Source organism: Hyperolius riggenbachi, chromosome 3, assembly GCF_040937935.1.
Source record: "Hyperolius riggenbachi isolate aHypRig1 chromosome 3, aHypRig1.pri, whole genome shotgun sequence".
Taxonomy (NCBI): Eukaryota; Metazoa; Chordata; class Amphibia; order Anura; family Hyperoliidae; genus Hyperolius; species Hyperolius riggenbachi.
This window is the reverse complement of record NC_090648.1, coordinates 269,924,620-269,946,308: the sequence shown is the minus strand read 5'-3', so window position 1 is coordinate 269,946,308 and position 21,689 is coordinate 269,924,620. Positions and strand designations below refer to the sequence as shown.

Here is a 21,689-nt window from a genome sequence, read left to right as displayed (position 1 = left end):
TTGGCTTCCCCCTAAAATTGGCTCTAGACTAAAATATGCATGCACTACACAATACATACATAGACATATGACTATGGTAGGGACTAGATTGTGAGCTCCTTTGAGGGACAGTAAGTGACATGACTAAATATACTCTGTACAGCGCTGCGGAAGATGTTGGCGCTATATAAATACTAAATAATAATAAAACGTTGTGTTGGACAATATATTGGCATAGACAACACAATGTGATTATACTGTAATTGGATGCTCAGGTATTTAGTAACAGGAGGAATGAGGGCCCTATATTTAACATATTCATAGTTAATTCTGCTATTTTTCAACATACTAATATGTTCGGGGATGAGCTTCATCATGGAATTTAGAGTTAAGTCAGAGCTCGAAGGATCATCTTCACATCCCATGGTAACTGTTCCACACTGCAAGCAATATATTTTATATAAAAAAACAAAGCTTTGAACTGGAATTTCCTAATTCCTTTGCAGTAAGTATTCATGCAAAATAATATCAAGGAGATGGTGGATGTCTTCCATGTGCCTACATCTCCTGTGAGTGAGATACAGAAGCTGGTCCAGTATCTCTGACTGCCTTAGGCAGCAGACCATTAGGAGGAAGCAATAATGGACAGTTAGCCATTATCCAGCAACTTTCAAGATTCCAGGATTTCATGTTTAAAAATCACAAACTATCTGCTAATAAAGAATCATGCAGAGCTCAGATTTTAATGTTCCAATTTCTTCTGTATATTTTGCCTGCAGTTCAGCTTTAGGCATTTTCTTTTCAGGTTGTGTAATCCTAACAAGTATGTGGTTTCAAAAGTTATCTGTAATTAGAGTCTTGGCTGAAAAAAAAAATAGATCGATGAAAAACCATTTATATTACTGTGGTACTTGGAAGTAATTAGTGCATGAAAAGGACACAGCACTGCTTGTTCCCATAGAACCATTACATTCCTCAAGGATCAGAGACATTAGTATTAACCAAATACAAGAATAGTTGTGTAAGAGAAACTATGATACTTAATTTTTGAGCCTTGTATCCATTAATAGGAATAATATAAAATACTAGCCAGGGAAATAAGGGAGCATGGTTACCCATGTTTTACATGTGTAATTTAAATGCAAGGCAAACATTGATAGCGAGGATACCGTATGTCCAGTGGCGTAGCTATGGAGCTCTGGGCCCCGATGCGAGTTGTACATTGGGCCCCCCAGCACTCGATATATATGGCGCAACAAAACCTGCCAAGGTCATCCACAGTATTAGAGGTGCAAGAAGGCATGGGAAACAGTTTGTTAATGATTACTACTATTCAAAGCATCTATAGAAGTGATTATTACCACCACAGGACCAATAAACAGCTAATGCTTTCATTGAGGAAGGGCCCCATGGGGCCCCTCTGGCCCAAGGGCCCCGATGCGTTCGCTACCTCTGCAACCCCTATTGCTACGCCCCTGCGTATGTCCTAGTTAAGCTGAATGGCAATACTCCATCACCAGTGATCATTAGTGATTTGATACTACATCACTAGCTGACAATGAAGCATCTCCTCTCAAGCAGTCATTACTAAACAGCAGATACATTTGGCCCATACTTCAATAAAAATGTGTGGATTACAGAGCAAGCCATGTAAAGGGGCACTATAGTGAAAAACATTTTTAGATAACCCTGCTAACATGTATGTAAGTGTAAAGACATCAGTGTTTCAGAAGATTTTTCTATTTAAAGGAATCATCATGCTTTGTAAGTCCCCCCCCCCTCCCCCACCTACTTACCCGCGGCTTCCTCCAGCTCCTTCCCGGCGACATGTCCCACGACTCAGCTCCGCATGCAGCCCGTGGCCCAGTGTCCCCGTTGGTACAGAGGCCGACCTCATACTGCGCCTGCGCGAGCGCCGCTGTCAACCATGGCCACGTTGTCCGTGGGGTAGTCTGTTGTCCGTGCGCAGTACACCGCAGCCGTGAGTGACAGCGGTGAAGAAGCAGTACGAGGCTGACCTCAGTACCGGCGGGGACACCAGCCCGCGGGCTGCAAGCAGAGCTACGTCGTGGGACATGCCGCCAGGAAGGAGCTGGAGGAAGCCATAGGTAAGTAGATGGAGGGGCTTACAAAGCCAGATTCCTTTAACAGCATCCAAGACATGCTAATATACAACATGTGACCGCTCCTCTCACGTCACGCCTGTAAGCCATGTTGTACATTTCCTTTATTCATTCACAGCAAGAAAACCCACTTTCTCACAGCTTCATGGGATTGGAATGTGCAGCTGTGGGATTTTGGGTTGCTATCATTGCAGATAAGACAATGCAGTGCATCCCACTAGCTATAACCTTGGGATACAGAGATCTATTGTCCAACAGCATATCTTTCAGCCAATTAATGTCTAATGTGCTAATCTACTTAAATATTCATAAGTATTCATGTATTCATTTATGCTTTTTGTATCATCCAATAAATTGGATAACTCACATATTAGGACCAATCAATGGTCAAACTAGGAGGAATAATTATAATCTGTAATTCATTCCAATGTGTATATCCATCTGGTTCATGCTTTCCTAGTTCAGACACTTGGTATGATTTGGTGAATGTCTCCTGTACAGTAAATAAATCAATACTTTACTTCCAAGAGACTGATCTGTGATATTTCACAACAGTATCAATAGGGACACAGCTGAAATGCTTAAAATGTCAGTTATCTTAAAGGGAATGTCCTGGCAGCTAAAAAAAAAAAAAAAAGAAACACATTTACTTACCGGAGCTTCCTCCAGTCCCTTGCAGCAGACATGTCTCTCACAGCAGCTCTGCTCCCAGTCGCCGGCCCAGGGTCCCCGCCGATTCAGAGGCCGACCTCACTGTCAATCATTCACACGTGGTGTGAAGTCTACTGCGCAGGCCTCTGCACCAGTGGGGACGCGGGTCGGCGGTTGGGAGCAGAGCTGCTACGAGGGACATGTCATCTGCAAGGGGCTGGAGGAAGCCCCGGGTAAGTAAATCTCATTTTCTTTTTTTTTAGCTGCCTGGATATTCCCTTTGAGGGTTAAAAATCCAGGAACGTAAAGTGGTTAACTTATGACCTGGAGCTGCTTCCCTCTTTACTAACACTCAGAAGGTTTGTCTGATTGATGCCAGAGACAGAGGCAGCTGCAGATCATAGAATAAAACTCACAGCTGAAGCCTGGGGTCTCATTAGCATCTCTCGGGCTGCATGGATAGAAAAAAAAAACTGCCCAGAATGCACAGCAGCTCATTCTCTGTATAGGGTTTATGAAGAAATTTGAAACTCAATAAGTCAGAAGTAAGGCTGTATTCATGCTTCATTTACAGCACAGAAAGGATTATATATATTTTTAAGAGCATGTTTTACATTTGAATATAAATTTAAATTTGAGTTTACTCACGCTTTAAACACAAGTACAGCATTCATTTACACCTATAGCAATTTTTATAATAAATGTGGAATTTCCATTTAACATATCAAAAAGTACTAACCACAGGATTCTCACCTAACCTGTTCTCAAACTAGTTTGTGAATCACCTATTGCATAGAAAGATGCTAATAAAATCAGGTAAGCAAAAAGGAGTAGTCACTGTGTAGTATACAAGTTCGGCTCCTCAAAAGTACTCAGTTTTCTTTGCATAGGCACTGGTTTTCACAATGGCCTCAATTCACTAAGCTTATCTCCTGTCTTTAATAACTTTTCTAGCGTTATCACCATGGTGATAAGGCATGTAGTATTCAGAATCAGAATTTTTATTTCGCCAAGTGCGACCGAGGTCGTACCCGGAATTGGTTGTGGATCACATGGCAGTAGGCAACTATAGCAAGGACAGAGATTGGCATAAGACAATAGCCATAGTACAAGCAAGACAGGCATAGACAAAAACAAATAGCATATAGTACAAGCAAGATAAGCAAGACATGCAGTAACACACAGTTTTAGTCGGTCGATGCAGTACAATATGTGTTTTGCTCTTTTACGGAAACCCTCCGGGTTGGATATTGTGCCGCCCAGGTAGAGTTCTAGCCGGCTAGTAGGATCTGAGAAAGCAGCTAGCGTACCGACGAGAGGCCGGAATTCAGCAGGAGGGCTGCCTGGGGAAAAAAGGTGTCTCTACGCCTGTTAGTCCTCGGGCGGATGGGTCTGTAGCGTCGGCCCGATGGAAGGAGCTTAAAGAAGCCACAGCCTGGGTGGGACGGGTCCTGGGAGATCCTGTTAGCCCTTGTTTTCATTCTGGTGGTGTAGAGGAGGTCCAGAGGTGGCAGAGGAGAGCCAATGGTCCTTTCCGCTGAGCTGATAACTCTTTGGAGCTTATACTTATCACTGGCGGTTGCTCTTGCATACCACACAATAATGGCGGAGCAGAGGGTAGCTTCAATAGTTGCAGTGTAGAAGCTGGACAGCAGCTCCTGAGGCATACCAATTTTTTTTAATTGGCGCAGGAAGAATAGTCTCTGCTGAGCCTTCTTCTGGATTTTGGTAGTATTCTGTGCCCACTTTAGGTTACTCATTAGGGTAGTTCCCAGGAACCTAACGCTGGAAACCCTGGACACTTCAATCTCGTTGATAGAGATTGGTTGTAGAGATAGTGTCTCGTAAAGTCCAAGATCAATTCCACTGTTTTGGCTGCATTAAGAACGAGCTTGTTGACCTCACACCATGTGCAGATTCTCTCTATCTCGCTGCGATAATCATGTTCACCTGCCTGTCCGATGAGCCCAATGATGGTGGTATCGTCCGCAAATTTAATGACCTTTACGGAGTCGGCGGAGGAGGTAAAGTTGTTGGTGTACAATGAGAACAGGAGAGGGGACAGAACACACCCCTGTGGAGCCTCTGTGTTGGTAGTGCTCACACTGGAGAAGAAGTTACCAAGCTTCACCTGTTGCGTCCTATTAGAGAGGAAGTCTTTTACCCACGCGCAGAGTGTGGGGTCAGCTCCAAGATGTGCCAGGTTGTCGATCAGTATGTTTGGGCAGATTGTATTGAATGCAGAGCTGAAGTCCAAAAACAGGATCCTGACGTAGGAGTTTGGTCTTTCGAGGTGTACGCCAGGCTGATGTTGATGGCGTCATCCACGGACCTATTGGCCCTGTATGCAAACTGATGTGGATCAAGGAAGGGGCTGGCAAGGCGTTTCAGGTGGGCAAGAACTAGGCATTCAAGGATCTTCATGACTATGGGGGTGAGGGCCACAGGTCTGAAGTTGTTGTATTCTGTGTTGACTGGCTTTTTTGGGACCGGTACGATTGTGGACGCTTTAAGACAAGAGGGGACACTGCCTTCCGCCAGGGACCTGTTAAAAAGGGAGGTGAGCGTGGGGGCCAGCTGGTCTGCGCAAGTTCTCAGGCAAGTTGGTGATATGCCGTCTGGGCCGGCAGCCTTCCTGGCATTGAGTCTGCGGAGGTGATGGAGAACATCTTTTTCCTGGACCGCTACTGGCACTAGGTCGACCTGGACCTTCGGGGAGAGCGTTGTCGAGGATGCAGGGTTAGCAAGCTGCTTGGGGCTGTTTTCAAACCGACCGTAAAACTTATTTAGTTCCTCGGCTAGTGAGGTGCTGGGGGTCGCATGCTGGGGGGGGGGGTTTGAAGTTCGTAGCTGCTCTGAGGCCTTTCCACACCTCGCGTGGATTGTTTGACTGGAGGTAGTGACCCAGCTTGTCAGAGTAGGCCCTCTTTGAAGCACGCAGTTCGCGATTTAGGGTGTTCTTTGCATCCCTGAACTCGTCTGGGGTGCCGTGCTTGTGCGCCACCTCCTTGACTTTCCGGAGGCGGCGCAGCTTGCTGTTGAACTACGGCTTGTTATTCGGGAAGATCTTGAAGGTCTTTGAAGGAACACACATTTCCTCGCAAAAGTTGATGTAGGAGGTGATGTTCTCTGCCCATTCCTCCAGGGAGGGTGCTTCTAGGGCCGACCAGTCAGTGCATTCGAAGCAGGCCTGTAGCTCCATCTTAGCCTCGGCTGTCCACCTTTTTACGGTCTTTGTGGCGGGCTTTGTCTTTTCCAGGGGCCTTCTGTAGGTGGGGATCAGGTGGATTAGCCTGTGGTCGGAGTTCCCCAGTGCAGCATCTTGAGTGGCCTTGTACGCATTCTTTAGGGTCCTGTAACAATGGTCCAGGGTGTTGCGGTTCCTGGTGGGGCAGGAGATGTGTTGCTTGAAGCGGGGCATCTCCTGACGCAGGTTTGCACTATTAAAGTCTCCCAGAATGATGAAGAGGGCCTCTGGAAAGGCAGTTTCCCACTTGGTAAAGCTTGGTAAAGCTGTCGCTGAGTATACTCAGGAAACATTTTACCTCAGGCAAACCTAATGTTAACTCTTCTGTCTTTAAGTTAAGGAGAGATCTCTAAAGTTAATGCTTCAATCCTTAAAGAGGCACTTATGCTGCTATAGCAACATAGAGGGAGCTATTGTTGCTGGGAACGCAAAGAATCACTCGCGTTCCCAGCCTGTCGGGTCCTGACGGCGAAACCGGAAGTGGTCGCCGGCGGGACCAGGAGGATCGGAGAGACACGCCGAGGGCACCGATCAGCTGCAGGGGGCTGAGGAAAGCCCCAGGTGAGTAGAACTCGTTTTTTTTTGTTCACTTAAGATTCACTTTAAAATAACTCCAGAATTCTAAAGTTGCATATGCAAGTATGGGCCAGTTTTCTCCTAGGAGAAAATTTTGTATCTTTGATTTAAAATAACTTGTTAGCACTTTGCAATGGGAAAAAGTATCAAAAATTAGGTAAAGCGTAAAATCAAAATTATTTTGAGTATTTTTTTGGTTGCTGGTGGTTTAAAGGGGATTTCATTGGCAAGTTTTAAAACATCACAGATGAGAAAACTCGGAGTTTTCTCCTAGGAGATAATATTTCATGTTTCATTTAAAATAACTTTCCAGCACTTTTCAACTTAACCACCCTGGCGTTCTGATTATATCGCCAGGGTGGCTGCGGGAGGGTTTTTTTTGAATAAAAAAAAAACTATTTCATGCAGCCAACTGAAAGTTGGCTGCATGAAAGCCCACTAGAGGGCGCTCCGGAGGCGATCTTCCGATCGCCTCCGGCGCCCAGAATAAACAAGGAAGGCCGCAATAAGCGGCCTTCCTTGTTTTGCTTATATCGTCGCCATAGCGACGAGCGGAGTGACGTCATCGACGTCAGCCGACGTCCTGACGTCAGCCGCCTCCGATCCAGCCCTTAGCGCTGGCCGGAACTTTTTGTTCCGGCTACGCTGGGCTCAGGCGGCTGGGGGGACCCTCTTTCGCCGCTGCTCGCGGCGAATCGCCGCAGAGCGGCGGCGATCAGGCAGCACACGCGGCTGGCAAAGTGCCGGCTGCGTGTGCTGCTTTTTATTTGATTAAAATCGGCCCAGCAGGGCCTGAGCGGCGACCTCCGGCGGTGTTGGACGAGCTCAGCTCGTCCAGACCGCTCAGGTGGTTAAAAAAAAAATACCAAAAAGTAGGTGAAAAAGTACTATCAAAATTATTTTGAGTATTTTCTTGCTTTCTGGTGGCTTAAAAGGCATTTTATTGAGAAGTTTAAAAATATCACCTAGGAGAAAACTCAGGAGAAAAAGTTAATTGCATATGGGCCAGGCTGTTAATTAACTGCATATGAAAATAACTACAGAGGAGGTAATTTAGCTACAGAGGAGGTAACTTAAGGAATGAAGAGATAAGATAACTCTCAACTGTGTGGTGGCAAGTTATCTCTTGCATTATAGGCCTCAATTCACTAAGATCATGCTGGAGATGATAAGGCAAGGTAAAACTTACCTCCACACATTGATCTTGCCTTATGCTGGGTACACACGGTGCGTTCCCGCACTCGATTCCCTGCTCGATTCCCGGCCGCTCGATTATTTCCGACATGTCCGAGTCGCGTTTCGATGGATCGTTAGGTCGATTTGGCATACTTTACACGAGAATCATCAAAACAATCATCGAAATGCGATCGGAAATGCTCGGAAATAATTGAGCGGGGCATCGAGTGCGGGAACGCACCGTGTGTACCCAGCATTATTAAGGTGTAGAGATAAGTTTTCACAGTGAGAGAGTTATCTCATCTCTTCAGTCCTTAAGTTACCTCCTCTGTAGTTATTTTCACATGCAGGGAATTATTTATTTATTGTATTTATAAAGCGCTAACATATTACGCAGCGCTGAACATTAATTTAGGTTACAGACAATATTTAGGGGCGACATACAGCAATATGACAATACAGGAATACAAGAAAACCAGATCACACAGCACAGTATGAGTACCAGGTAATGCTTAGTCAGTCACTGGATGGAGCATGGAGATGCATAGCATGGGTTCACAGTAATGGAGGTGCATGATCAGGCAGGACACAAAAGGAGGAGGACCCTGCCCAAAGACTTACAATCTAGAGAGAGAGGTAAGGACACGAACGGTAGGGGACCAGAGTTCAGCTGTGGGTTTAGAGCACTTGTGAGGGGTAGTAGGCCAGAGTGAAAAGGTGAGTTTTGAGGGCTTTCTTGAAGATGTTGAAGGAGGGGGCTGCCCTAATGGGTGGAGGTAGGGAGTTCCATAGTGTTGGAGCAGCTCTTGAGAAGTCCTGGAGGCGTGCATGGGACTGGGTGATGCGGGGGGCGGTTAGGCGAAGTTCATTGGAAGAGCGGAGTGAGCGGCTAGGTGTGTACCTCTGAGTAAGATCGGAAATGTAGGTTGGACAGGTTTTGTGGACAGATTTGTAGGTCAGACACAGTATCTTGAATCTGATTCTGGACTGGATAGGAAGCCAGTGGAGGGATTCTAGGAGGGGATCTGCCGTGGTGGAGCGATGGGAGCAGTGGATAATTCTGGTTGCCGCATTCATGATGGACTGCAGTGGGGCTGTTCGGGTCATAGGGAGACCAGACAGAAGGGCATTGCAGTAGTCAAGGCGGGAAATTATGAGGGCATGGATGAGGAGTTTGGTGGTGGCAGAGGTCAGGAAAGGGTGAATCTTACAGATGTTATGAAGATGGAAGTTGCAGGACTTTGTAAGGTTTTGGATGTGGGAAGTGAAGGAGAGTGCGGAGTCCAGGGTGACACCCAGACAGCGGGCTTGAGAGGTAGGGCGAATGGTAGTGTGGTTAACAGTGACATGCACATCTGGGAGGTTCGTGGATGGCCGGGGTGGGAAGATCATAAATTCCGCTTTGTCTAGATTTAGTTTCAGGAACCAGCGGACATCCAGGAGGAGATGGCTGATAGGCAGGAGGAGACCTTGTCCATGGTAGTGGTGGATATGTCAGGGGTGTGGAGGTGTGAAGGTGTGGAGGTAGAAAATAACAGCCTGTCTTTAACTTTAGAATTCTGTAGTTATTTTAAGGACTGAAGAATTAACTTTAGAGATCTCACCTTAACTTAAAGACACAAGAGTTAACTTTAGGTTTGCCTGAGGTAAAATGTTTCCTGAATACTACATGCCTTATCACCATGGTGATAGCGCTAGAAACGTTATTAAAGACAGGAGATAAGCTTAGTGAATTGAGGCCATTATCTCCAGCATGATCTTCGTGAATTGAGGCCAATATTACACCACTTCAAAAAACAATTACACAAAGAGCTAACATACACACAGATATATACAAACCTGATGACGGAATCTGGCTTTCACTTGCTGATTTCACAATCTTGTTATCACTGATTATATGGGAGGAAGGCTCTTCTGGTTGCACAGATCTTTCTTTCAATTGTCTAATCTCATGGAACTTGTTCTGTTCTTGTAATTTAGTGTGGTTTTGAATGACTTGATTTGCAGTTTCCATCACAACATCTGTATTTAAACTTTCAGCAGCCATAGCTAGCAGTTCATCGTCATCCTCTCCAACGTCCCAGGCATCACTTGTGTTGCTTTCAAACTCTTGGAAGGTGGTGACTTTTTTCAGCTTGATAGGCGTCGTTGGAGGCTTCGGGATACTTTTTGTTAGCCTGTTGTTAAAGAAATTAAACAAGTGTAAATGTAACTAACTTCATTAGCAAGATATTAATAAAACATGGAGAGAAAATCAAGCTATGTTGACACTGTAGTGTGCAATTCTCTCAAGCAGCACAACAGTTTCAGGATCTGCTTGTGATAACTAGCAGAAACAAATTAAAATAATATTGAATTACTCTGTATCTTACAAAAAAAAAAAAAAAAAAGTTTGTCCTGCGCCTAAAGCAGTCATAAAAAGTAGTGTTCTCAACCAACACTCTTCTCCACTACATGTGGTTTTAATTATATATTCATATGTTATATTTTAACAGAATTTAAAACAAACATACAAAACCTGCCAATCTACACTCAGCCCCCCCCCCCCCCCCCCCCTAAGAGAGAAACAGAGGTTGTAAGTCCTACACTTATTCAACTCCTACATCTACCATTCTGTGCATGATGAGCCGATCCTCATCCGCTGAAGATGACACATTCTGGGAGATTCTCATGCTTAATGTTAAAGGACAGAAGTATGACAGATGTCATTACCAAATTACTGTTGATCTGAAGATACTTACAGGCTCAGCTTGACTGCATTTATTGCAAGGATTAACAGCAAACATTTTGGCTTGATTGCTTTGTTTGTATGTACATATAAAACACAGTCATTCCTACATGTCAGCATTTTTTGACAGTCAAAGGATTAGTTTACCTGTTTAAAAAGGATGATAAAAGGATCCTGTACTGTGCAGATAAGTGCAGGTGACAGTATCACGATAACAGTACTTTAAGGGCTTGTTCACGGTATCCGCGTTTGCTGATTTTTTTTAAAGCGCTGGCCATTTTGCAAATCGCCCTAAAAGCGCTTGTGTAATGATTTCCTATGACAGTGTTCACAGGTAAGCGTTTCGATTTCAATGAAATCGCTACATGTATCATTTTCTGAGTGCTTTGGCTCAATGGAAGGTATGGGGAAATCGCAAATTGAAAAAGCACTTTGAATAGCGATTTCCCGAGCGCTTTTATGAATTAAGACATTGTATTTATTCATTTACGGGTTAAAGAGAAGTGAAAAAAATAATTGGTAAGCAAAAGAGCTTAGAAAAGCGCCTTTCTAAGCGCAAATCGCAGGGAAAAGCTCTTCAAAAATCACAGTATAAATCGCTCAGCGCTTGCAATAGCACTGGCGATTGATAATGTGAACAAAGCCTAAAAGGCTACCATTGCCAAGGTTTCACGGAAAAGCAATTTGTGCTTCGTGCCAGCATTGGAAAATTGTAGCTAGCTACATACTTATTAGGTAAAGTCGCTTTTAATAACATTGCATTGTACAAAAGACTTGAGCACAATCCACCTATATTTATGGAAATTTAGTTAGGTAAATTGTATTTTAACTAAGAATAAAGTTAAATGTTAGTCTTTCATGAAGAGGGTTCAGAGCAAGACAAATCTACTGTGAAAGTGTTTAAAGTTAAAGCAGAGGTTATTTACAGCCTCTGGTAAGGAATATTTCTCTTTACTGATAAAATAGTAAAGTATTTTAGTCTCAGCTGTAGATAAGAAATAACCTGGCATGCAGTTTAAAATACTATAAAGTTATAATCTGGATTTGGCAAATATGATGCTACCATACCAACTTGCTAAACACACCGAAAGCTTTTTGCACCAATACAATGTGTCCTTGAAAAGGCCACCAGGAAGCATGCTTATGTAATATCAAATGTTCACAAAAATCATTACTAAAGTTAGAGATCTACACCTTACAATTGTTTTCCTCTTAAAGTGAACCTTTATTAAAGCTAATGTAACCCCATTCAAAAAAAAAAAAGGCAGATACTTACCTAAGGAGAGGGAAGGCTCTGAGTCCTAATGAGCCTCCCCTCTCCTCTCCCGGTGCCCGGTGGATCTCAAGCAATGCTACATTACAGCACGACCCATTTAGGACCACTTTTTAAGCCTGCTCTGTGCCATTTTAGTTCCAGTGTAGCGATATGAAAATACTGCTCCTGGATCACCATTTGAAGCAGCTGTGCAACAATGCCTGCACAATACACAACAATGTCTGCATAACACAGCTTCTCCACATTGTTGTGTGGCATGAGGGCAAGGGGAATGGCCAAGTTCTCAATAACCATTTCATATCTCTACAGTAGCAGTATAAAGGCAGCCATACATCTAGCAATTCTGATTTAATCCACAAAGCAATCCACTTTATTGGGGAATCGACTTCAGTATGGTTGATCGAAAGTCGATCAACTAGTGACCCACACACTACAAGCAATATCCCATGCGATTCACCTTCACTAATCAATCTGACCGTTGTTATGTCTCCATGCTCTGAAGGCAAAAATCAACTCAGAGTCGATCAGATGATTCATAAACAGTAGCAGATTCCTGTGCGATTAACCGATATGTTGCATCCTGCCTGATCGATTAAGCTGGTCAATTTGACTGGTCAGTAACTTTTCATCGATTGGGCATACTTGAACACACTAGATTCTCTCACGATTCGATAAAATGATCAAATCGAATATTGCCAGATGTATGGGCACCTTTAAGGTAGCCATACATCAGGCGACTTGCCAGCCAATCGACCATCTGATTTGATTATTATAATCGAAACAAAATCGGTGCCGCCAAGTTCATTCCCGACCCACAATGCGACCAATATCTGGCCAAAATTGGTCGCATTAGTCAGGGTGCCACATAGATTGGAAGATATGCTCGATCAGGTTCGTGGTGGTAATGGTGTGTGATATCAGGACAAGGGACAAGCACAACGAAACCCAGGCACAGTCCCCCCTAATGTTAAATGTCCACCCGGTGCCTAGTGCAAGTGATACATTACCAGTCCTCGGCCTCCGGGCGCACTCAGTTCTCCATATATGTGCATCCCACGTGGCTGCCTGGTAAGGGGGCTCGTGTGACGTCAAACACGCAGTCACGTTACTAGGCAACCATATAGCGTGCGTGTATAGATAAGGGAGGAATCTTGGAGCCAGCGGAGGACAAGCGGAGGCCGCAAACAGGTAATGCATCACTTGCAATAGGCAACGGGTGGACATTTAACATAAGGGGGATAGCATCAGGTTGGTGAGGCGCCCAGATGCAGCATTACAAGGCCGATTCCTGATCATTTTCAGCATTAAATTGATCGGAAATTGGCTTGCGATGTATGGGCATAAACAGATCTCTTGCTAATCAGATTCGATTAGAGAGAGATTTGTCACTTGGTCGAATCTGCCCATCATCGCTAGATATATGGCTTCCTTAACTTTACTAAGCAGTTCAACTCACTGTTGGGCTTGGTCCAACAGTGCATTATTCTCCCCAGCTCCTTATATTGGACATAGTCTGACAAGGAGCATAATGATTGCCACTAGAGGTGCCATGGTCTGATACATGTAGCTAAAATAGGGAAAAATTATCGAGAGTTGTCAATTATTCATCAGCCAGGGAGGTTGATCCATGGTTCCCAAACACTGCAGCATTTAACAGGCAGATCACTGGCTGAAGGCCACACTTAACGAGCATGGCAATGCCTAGCTATTGCCAGTGAATGTGTTTTCCATGCCCTACTAGGACAATCAATTCTGCAGTTTGCCACTGTAATGGCATGATTCTAAATGTTCAGAAATAGCTGCAGGGCTCCTCTATCAAGCGTCTGTCAAGTGTGGCACAATAAGGTGGAAGGTTATGGCGTGAAAGCAGTTGAAAAGCATTAGCTGCAACACTGCTAAGTTTATGTGTGAATTTAGGCTTCAGCACAGCCAGCACTCTGGAATAATAGTTTTAATTTCACAAATAAGATAAGCAAACAGATTAATACTTGTAATATAGAGAGTTGGGCTGAGTGATTTATTTAGCTTTAACAAACGCACATGTAAACACCATCACTAAGGCAAATAAAGAGCCAAAATTCACTGTTAGAAAGATCTATTTTCCGAGCTATGGAAATTATCAGAAGATGCATCTCAAAATGAAAATTACAGTAATTACTGAAGACAAGCCACTGAAGGTACACACAAAAAAAATAGAAAAATTCATACATTATAGTCTGCCTTAGCTCAGAACCTAACAGCCATAATAACACAAATTTAAGTCAAAAACTCCAGCTGATAAACATGTCTATATAATCTATCCTTTGATTGACACCATTAATATAAATCACTATCAAATGCATTAGCCAGAGATTCATGGAGTTTCTAGGAATCTAAAGAGCCTCTGCATATTGCTCAATAATTTAACTGTTACTTTACACGTATCGAAAAAAATATATCAAGTAAGTTACATTTTTCTGGCCTCCGATCAATAGCCTGGAGGGAGTTTCAAAGTTAATTGAACGTCATGCAGTTCATACACTAGATAAAACAGGGCACTTACTGCTCTGGACGAAACTTAACAAGGAACAATTATTTTAGGAAAATGTAGATGAGAACAACCTACTTCAATGTTGTTTTAATAAAAGTATGCTTTTAAAGTAAACCTGTAACCTAAAATACACACACACACACACACACACACACACACACACACACACACACTTTAACAACCTCCTGCTATTTTCCGTCTCAAAAGTATCTCCAGAATTCACCCCTTCTTTACATGAGAGGCTACTAAAAATGCATGTACATGCTCTAATCATGCTCTAATCATGTGTGAGACTGCGCCTCTCAAGTCCCTACTGAACTCTACTGCTCATCTCATCCACCTCTTCTCCTACTCCTCTGATGCAGCCCCTCTTTGCCAATCACTTTATTGGCTACCAATCACCCTAAGGATCCAGTTAAAACACATAACATTATCATGCAAAGCTCTACATAGCCTCTCCATACATTTCCTTACTAATTATCCATCCCGCAACCTTTGCTCCTCCCAAGAGATCTGCATTGAAAAACAGACCACGTGGCCAGGCCTGTGCAGGCGCAGTGTGCCAGTCGGCCGAAAACTATAATAGCTGTCGGCGGGGGACAGGAGGATCCGATCGGGACTGCGAGGGCACGGGACGGCTGCAGGGGGCTGGGAGAAGCCCCAGGTTAGTAAAACTGATTGTTTCAATCTAGGCTTAAGGCTCCCTTTAAAGAACTATCGGTACTTATCCGTTAGCCGGGCGCATCCTCTTGGTGGCGACAAAACTCCACCAGAGTTACATCTTTCCCTACTATCCATGTCGGCCTGGAGGAGGAATAGTAATAAGCGCCACCTGCCGGATGCGCCCGGCTAACGGATAAGTACCGAACTATCACTGAAACATTATTTAAAATCTGTGCACAGGTTGACTATGGCTCATCTGACACCATCATTGAGGAGTGTAGGATACCATGACTAAAGAGGATACAGATTAGATCCTCATTTCTCTTCCTCCCCCCTTCCCCCAAGCAGCTATAGCACACAGCTCAACACAACTGATCACAACCACCAGATGTGGCTGATTGCCACAAAGTTGACACCTGGGCAGACAATGAAATTTGTTTACCCCAGCCACTCACAATTCACTATGCAGGGTGCCAAGAATGGAAGAATAACTAGCCAGGCCGTCACAAAACAGTTTCCTCTGTGTGACTGACAGAAGAAACAACAGTGGTTTAATGGGCTTGTTCTGTTGCATTCATGGGATTTACTTCTGCTGACTGAGAGAAGAAATACAGAAGTAAATCCCAGGAATGCAACAGAAGCAGTACACCATACTTGACTGCTTGTGTTCTTTCTTCTGTCAGCCAGGCAGAGCATATAACTCCATGACAGGCAGGTGATTATATCCCACTCAGCACTAATCTTGCATCAGTGCAACAAAGAAGAAAATAGAACTTATGTTTCTAAGCAACTGCTGAAGATGAACTATAAAATCTACAGCAACCTGTTTAACATAATGCAAGATGGTGGGCAAATCCTGAGGATATTTCAACTGCACACCTTGCTCTTGTACTTTATTCTAGCCTTGTGCTGTGTTTAGGTGACCCTGTAGGGAAATGAAGAGGGAGCCTGCTACATGTATTTACTTTTAAACAATATCAATTGCCTGGCAGTCCTACTGATCTTTTTGACCTGTAAGCATCCTAGAAGCTTCTGCTTGCAAACAACAATATCCGGACATGGGACTGTGATGAGAGGAGGGCCATACAATCTGCTATAATTTGTGTAAAAATACATAGAGCAGAAGCCAAACTGAAAGGTAGAACTTGATCCTGATGATGCCTTCATTGTTTCTAAAAAGCTGCAAACCTTGAATAAATCTGATGATCTGGATGTATGGGGACGTGCTTATTTGCATCTTCAACATCCAGGAATACAAAAATACTTCTTAAAATTGTAGGTTTTTTTTAGTGAATATAAACCAAGTTTTCTCCTGAGATATACATTTTAACACTTTAAAGCAGACCTGAACTCAGAACTTTCTCTTTGCTCTAAAAGATAAGCAACAACATCACCTTCCAAGAAAAACATTTTACAAATCCTGCAATAAATCTGCTGCATGTCTACTTCCTGCTTTCATGAAAGCAGACATATTGTTAACATCCTGTGTTTACCAATTAGCTGTACTGCCATGGCAAAGGAGATTCCTGAGCTAACAGATAAGGGGGGGGGAATAACGCTGGGAATACATGGTTCGCTTCTGCCGTGCGTTTTTCCTCAATCATTTTTGCCGCTCGATTCTGCAGTCGATTCTCTTATCTTTCGCTCGTTTTTCTCACCTTTTTCCATTCACTTCTATCAGAAATCGAGCGGCAAAAGAATCGAAAGGGAGATCTGACATGTCGGAAATTATCTATCGAGCCATCTAATCACCTAAAAAAAACTAACCGTGTATTTCCAGCATTAGATAGGCACTCTCTAAACACATACATAGTGCATTTCTTTGTTTTCCTTTTGTCCTGTGCAAGAGTTTATGTACACTAACTTTATTACTAGTTAATTATGACTTAACATCTTCCCCCTCATGCAGTGATTAAAGCCTGGCGCAATGACCCAGAAATCATCAGCATTCTTCTTGCAAGCTCAGTAGGCATCTACCATTCTGGCGTCAGAAACACCCTCTCACCTATGTAGATGATCTGAGGAGGCCTGGTGTTCCTCCCAAAGAAATCTGCAGGGATAGAATTACCAATAAGTGTTCAAAATAAAAGGCTAAAAGGTTGCTACACGCACTGCTGAAAATGAAAGGTAAGTGACTATTCGCACTGAACTAGTCACTAAGGGAGTTTGGCAGTGCAAGAGAACACTCAAGTAGGCCAGAATAACAATAAAAAAAAATTGAGCTTAGTACTCCTCTCCATGCTGGCCCACAACACAAACTAAATCAATGTGGGCAGTCTGTGGAGGTATTTAGTCTTTTGTAGATATGCTTGTGTTTCATCAGGGTAGAGCCAATCACCACTCAGGTGAGAAGGCATCATAGTTACATAGTTATTTTGGTTGAAAAAAGACATATACGTCCATCGAGTTCAACCAGTACAAAGTACAACTCCAGCCTGCTCCCTCACATATCCCTGTTGATCCAGAGGAAGGCGAAAAAACCCTTACAAGGCATGGTCCAATTAGCCCCAAAAGGGAAAAATTCCTTCCCGACTCCAGATGGCAATCAGATAAAATCCCTGGATCAACATCATTAGGCATAACCTAGTAATTGTAGCCATTGATGTCTTTCAACGCAAGGAAAGCATCTAAGCCCCCTTTAAATGCAGGTATAGAGTTTGCCATAACGACTTCCTGTGGCAATGCATTCCACATCTTAATCACTCTTACTGTAAAGAACCCTTTCCTAAATAAATGGCTAAAACGTTTTTCCTCCATGCGCAGATCATGTCCTCTAGTCCTTTGAGAAGGCCTAGGGACAAAAAGCTCATCCGCCAAGCTATTATATTGCCCTCTGATGTATTTATACATGTTAATTAGATCTCCTCTAAGGCGTCTTTTCTCTAGACTAAATAAACCCAGTTTATCTAACCTTTCTTGGTAAGCGAGACCTTCCATCGCACGTATCAATTTTGTTGCTAGTCTCTGCACCTGCTCTGAAACTGCAATATCTTTTTTGTAATGTGGTGCCCAGAACTGAATTCCATATTCCAGATGTGGCCTTACTAGAAAGTTAAACAGGGGCAATATTATGCTAGCATCTCGAGTTTTTATTTCCCTTTTAATGCATCCCAAAATTTTGTTAGCTTTAGCTGCAGCGGCCTGGCATTGAGTACGATTATTTAACTTGTTGTCGATAAGTACTCCTAAGTCCTTCTCCAAGTTTGATGTCCCCAACTGTATCCCATTTATTTTGTATGGTGCTAGACCATTGGTGCGACCAAAATGCATGACTTTACATTTTTCAACATTGAATTTCATCTGCCATTTATGTGCCCATATAGCCATCCTATCCAGATCCTGTTGCAATATGACACTATCTTCCTGAGAGTTGATGACTCTGCACAATTTTGTATCATCTGCAAAAATAGCAACATTGCTCACTACTGCATCTACTAGGTCATTAATAAATAAATTGAAGAGCACTGGACCCAGTACAGACCCCTGTGGGACCCCACTGCTAACAGTCTCCCATTTTGAGTACGATCAATTGACCACAACTCTTTGTTTTCTGTCCATTAGCCAGTTCCCTATCCATGCACACAGACTCTTCCCCAGTCCTTGCATCCTCAACTTTTGCACCAGACTTCTGTGGGGAACAGTGTCGAAGGCCTTTGCAAAGTCCAAGTATATCACATCTACAGCATTCCCAATATCCATATTAGCATTCACTACCTCATAAAAGCTGAGCATGTTAGTCAAACAGGACCTGTCTTTAGTAAACCCATGTTGATGCTGAGAAATAAGATTATTTTCTACTATGAAGTCATGTATAGTATCTCTTAGTAACCCCTCAAATAGTTTGCATACAACTGATGTTAAGCTTACAGGTCTATAATTTCCTGGATCTGATTTTTTGCCCTTCTTAAATAATGAGAAAACGTGGGCTATACGCCAATCATGGACAACAGATGGAGAAAAAAAACTGCTATATCCGTATAAGTGCAGCCTTTGAGAATTCCACCAAACAAACTGCCGCCACAATCTTCAGATCACACTTTATTCTAGTGTTTCCCCAAATCTGTCTTCAAGTGCAACAGTGCCATGATGGCTAACTACAGCCCAGGTATTTAATCAACACTGCTGAGGCATTAATATACCTGCAAAAAAATGCAAAGGGACTTTAGAACAGGTTTAACCACTGCTTAGCCCCTTTCCACCCTGTGCAATCTGTGGTTTCAGATTACATTTTGGTATGACTTAGCTTTTATATCAAAAATATTTTTAATGGAATGAACCTGTCAAGCCAAAAGATCCTAAACCAATCATTTAAAAGGTGTTGTAACGATCCGCTCAGCTGCCTGCGCAGGCAGGCAGCCTTTTGATCATTATTCAGGTCTGCATGCTGCAGGACTCTGGAAAGAAGACCTTCTGTCAGTTTTGCAGCTTGTGCTTGCTGAGGAATTTGCATACGTTGTCATGCAAATTGCCTGGCCACATTCATTGGAGGCGTGTACTATAAGTACTATGTGTGTCCCACAATGCTTCGCTGCTCATAGAGGTTTGTTCCTGCTGGACTCACCTGGAGTGTCAGCCACTGCTATCTTAGTATAGTTAATTCTTGGGGAGTGCTCCTTGCATTCCTAGTTAGTGCAGTTTGTGTATAATTTGTACTGCCTATTCTGTCCTGTCTTGTCTGTCGCGATTGCGCTTTCACCAGCGGCGGTTGATAGCAAATTGCTCTGTCTTGTTTGGATCGCACTAGCCTCTAGCGGTAGCGGCTGTGGATCCTTCTGATCTAGTTCCTGGAGTGTAAGCTGGAGCAGCAGTTGCTACCAGCTACCTCATCTGATCTGTCTTGTTTAGATCGCACTAGCCGCTAGCGTTAGCGGCTGTGGATCTTTCTGATCTGTGTTCCTGCTTGGATCACACTTGCTCTGGCGGAAGAGCGGTGGATCCTTTCTACCTAGTTCCTGTTTCTCGTTTGTCTGTCTTGTCTGATACGGGCGCTTGCTGTAGGCTCGATGAGGTAACCGTTAAGCAAGCGTTCACGTTCTTTGTTTCGTGTTTGTCTGTTGATGGTTAGTTAGGCGTGCTTGTCTCTATTGTGCTTATCACGTGGAGACCGCGCATAACCGCGTGCACTGTTGCGAATGAGTGCGGTGTTCGCAGTTAGCTAGCGTTTATTATTTTCTGTATCTTCTCATTGTATGATTTGCTGTGCCTTTGCTATCCTCGTATTCTGTTCTGATCTGCCTTGTGTCACTTCTGGCAATCGCCGTTCTTGGCGGTTGCGTTTCTGTTTCGCACCTGCTGTTGTGTGTGCGCGGTCGCGGGGTGGCGACTAGATTGGCGCACACACATACAACCTGTCCCTTTGCTCGTTCTCATTCGCAATCGCTTCTCTTGCGATTGCGTTCTGCGCTTCGTACAATTCCTGTCTGGCATTTGTGGAGGTACAGAGGATTGGTTCCTCTGCACTCCCCAGCGCCATCTGCCGACAGGAATTTCCCTCTACTGGTGCTTACACCAAAAGCTGGGTTCTAGTATCTTGACACGCTTGTGGAGGACCTCCGCAGTGTCAGTGCACATCTTTGTGCGCTGAACACGGAGATATCCCACAATCGTTACAGGTGTTTTCTTGTTATAGTTTAAGTACATTTTTTGTGCAGTTGTGGTCTACCAAACACCCACTGCATATATCCCACACAGATCCCATTATACGTTGTTAATGCTACTTTAAAGGACTTACGAGGTGAAATGGCTAAACAAAAGTTCAGTACCTGTGTTTTAGTATCCACGGAGGACGCCATCCACGCCCTCCGTTTACTTGCGCTGGATCCCCCACTCTGATCCAGACCCCCAGTCGGCTCCTGACCCCACCGCCCGGGTCGGGCTCTCATTCCACATCTAAAATGGGTGGCGGAGGTTGCCGCGGCTGCACAGTCCACATACACGCAAGTGCGGCTGCGCAGCTCTAGGGCTCCTCCCGCCACGTCCTCGCTACAGGCTGTCTCCTGTGCATGAATCGGGGGCGCGGGGGAGGACCTAGAGGCGCGCAGCCGCATCATTATTATAACTATGCTTTTCAACAATCTGATTTTTGCCAAATATGATCCCTTTGAAAAGAGAAAAAATAAATTCTAAAATTTACTCACAAGGCAACCTTTAATTAGTGTTACTTTAGCAAATTAAAGTTTTAAAATTACAGAAGACAGAATGTAGTTCTGTTAATTAAGAAAAAAATATTGCAACTGGTTTTACACATGAAACGTGTTGGTGGTGTAATGCCCCACCCCTGCTGCATCACACAAAATATGACCATGCGGCAGAGTGCGCCAACATGGTCATATGCATAGTGCCGCACCCCCCACCTTTTTAAAAGTTTGCTTTACATTACTTCCGCCGCCACGGATGTTTGGCGGTAGCACGCCGTGGCCCCTGAGTCAGCTTGGCGATGGAACAGGCACTTACGGAGCAATGCAACGTGTTAAGTGTGCTAGGTCTGATTGGCTTGCATTGCCTTTGCATTACCCTGCGGTAAAACAGGGTAATGCAACACAGGTTTACAATGCAAGTGTAAAAAGGGTCTTAAAGGGAACCCGAGGTGAGAGTAGTATGTAGACTGCCATATGTATTTCAATGTAAGATGCCTGGCTGTCCCCTGATCCAGTGTCTCCTAACACTATTACCACAAAAAAAAAGATTGCCAGAGCTCCAACCACTGACAGTCGTAGCACCAGGGAGTCAATCAGTATACA

The 21,689-nt window shown here is 43.9% G+C and overlaps 1 protein-coding gene across 3 annotated transcripts in view; it reads right to left on the bottom strand.

Annotated features, from left to right (window-relative positions):
- The window catches only part of LOC137563631 (TBC1 domain family member 22A-like), a 403,951-nt gene that overhangs the window by 336,157 nt on the left and 46,105 nt on the right, over positions 1-21,689 (bottom strand). For all 3 annotated transcript variants that reach the window (XM_068276324.1, XM_068276325.1, XM_068276326.1), the window contains exon 3: positions 9,592-9,929. In XM_068276324.1, the coding sequence (XP_068132425.1) occupies positions 9,592-9,929 (338 nt within the window). The remainder of the gene's footprint in view (positions 1-9,591; positions 9,930-21,689) is intronic.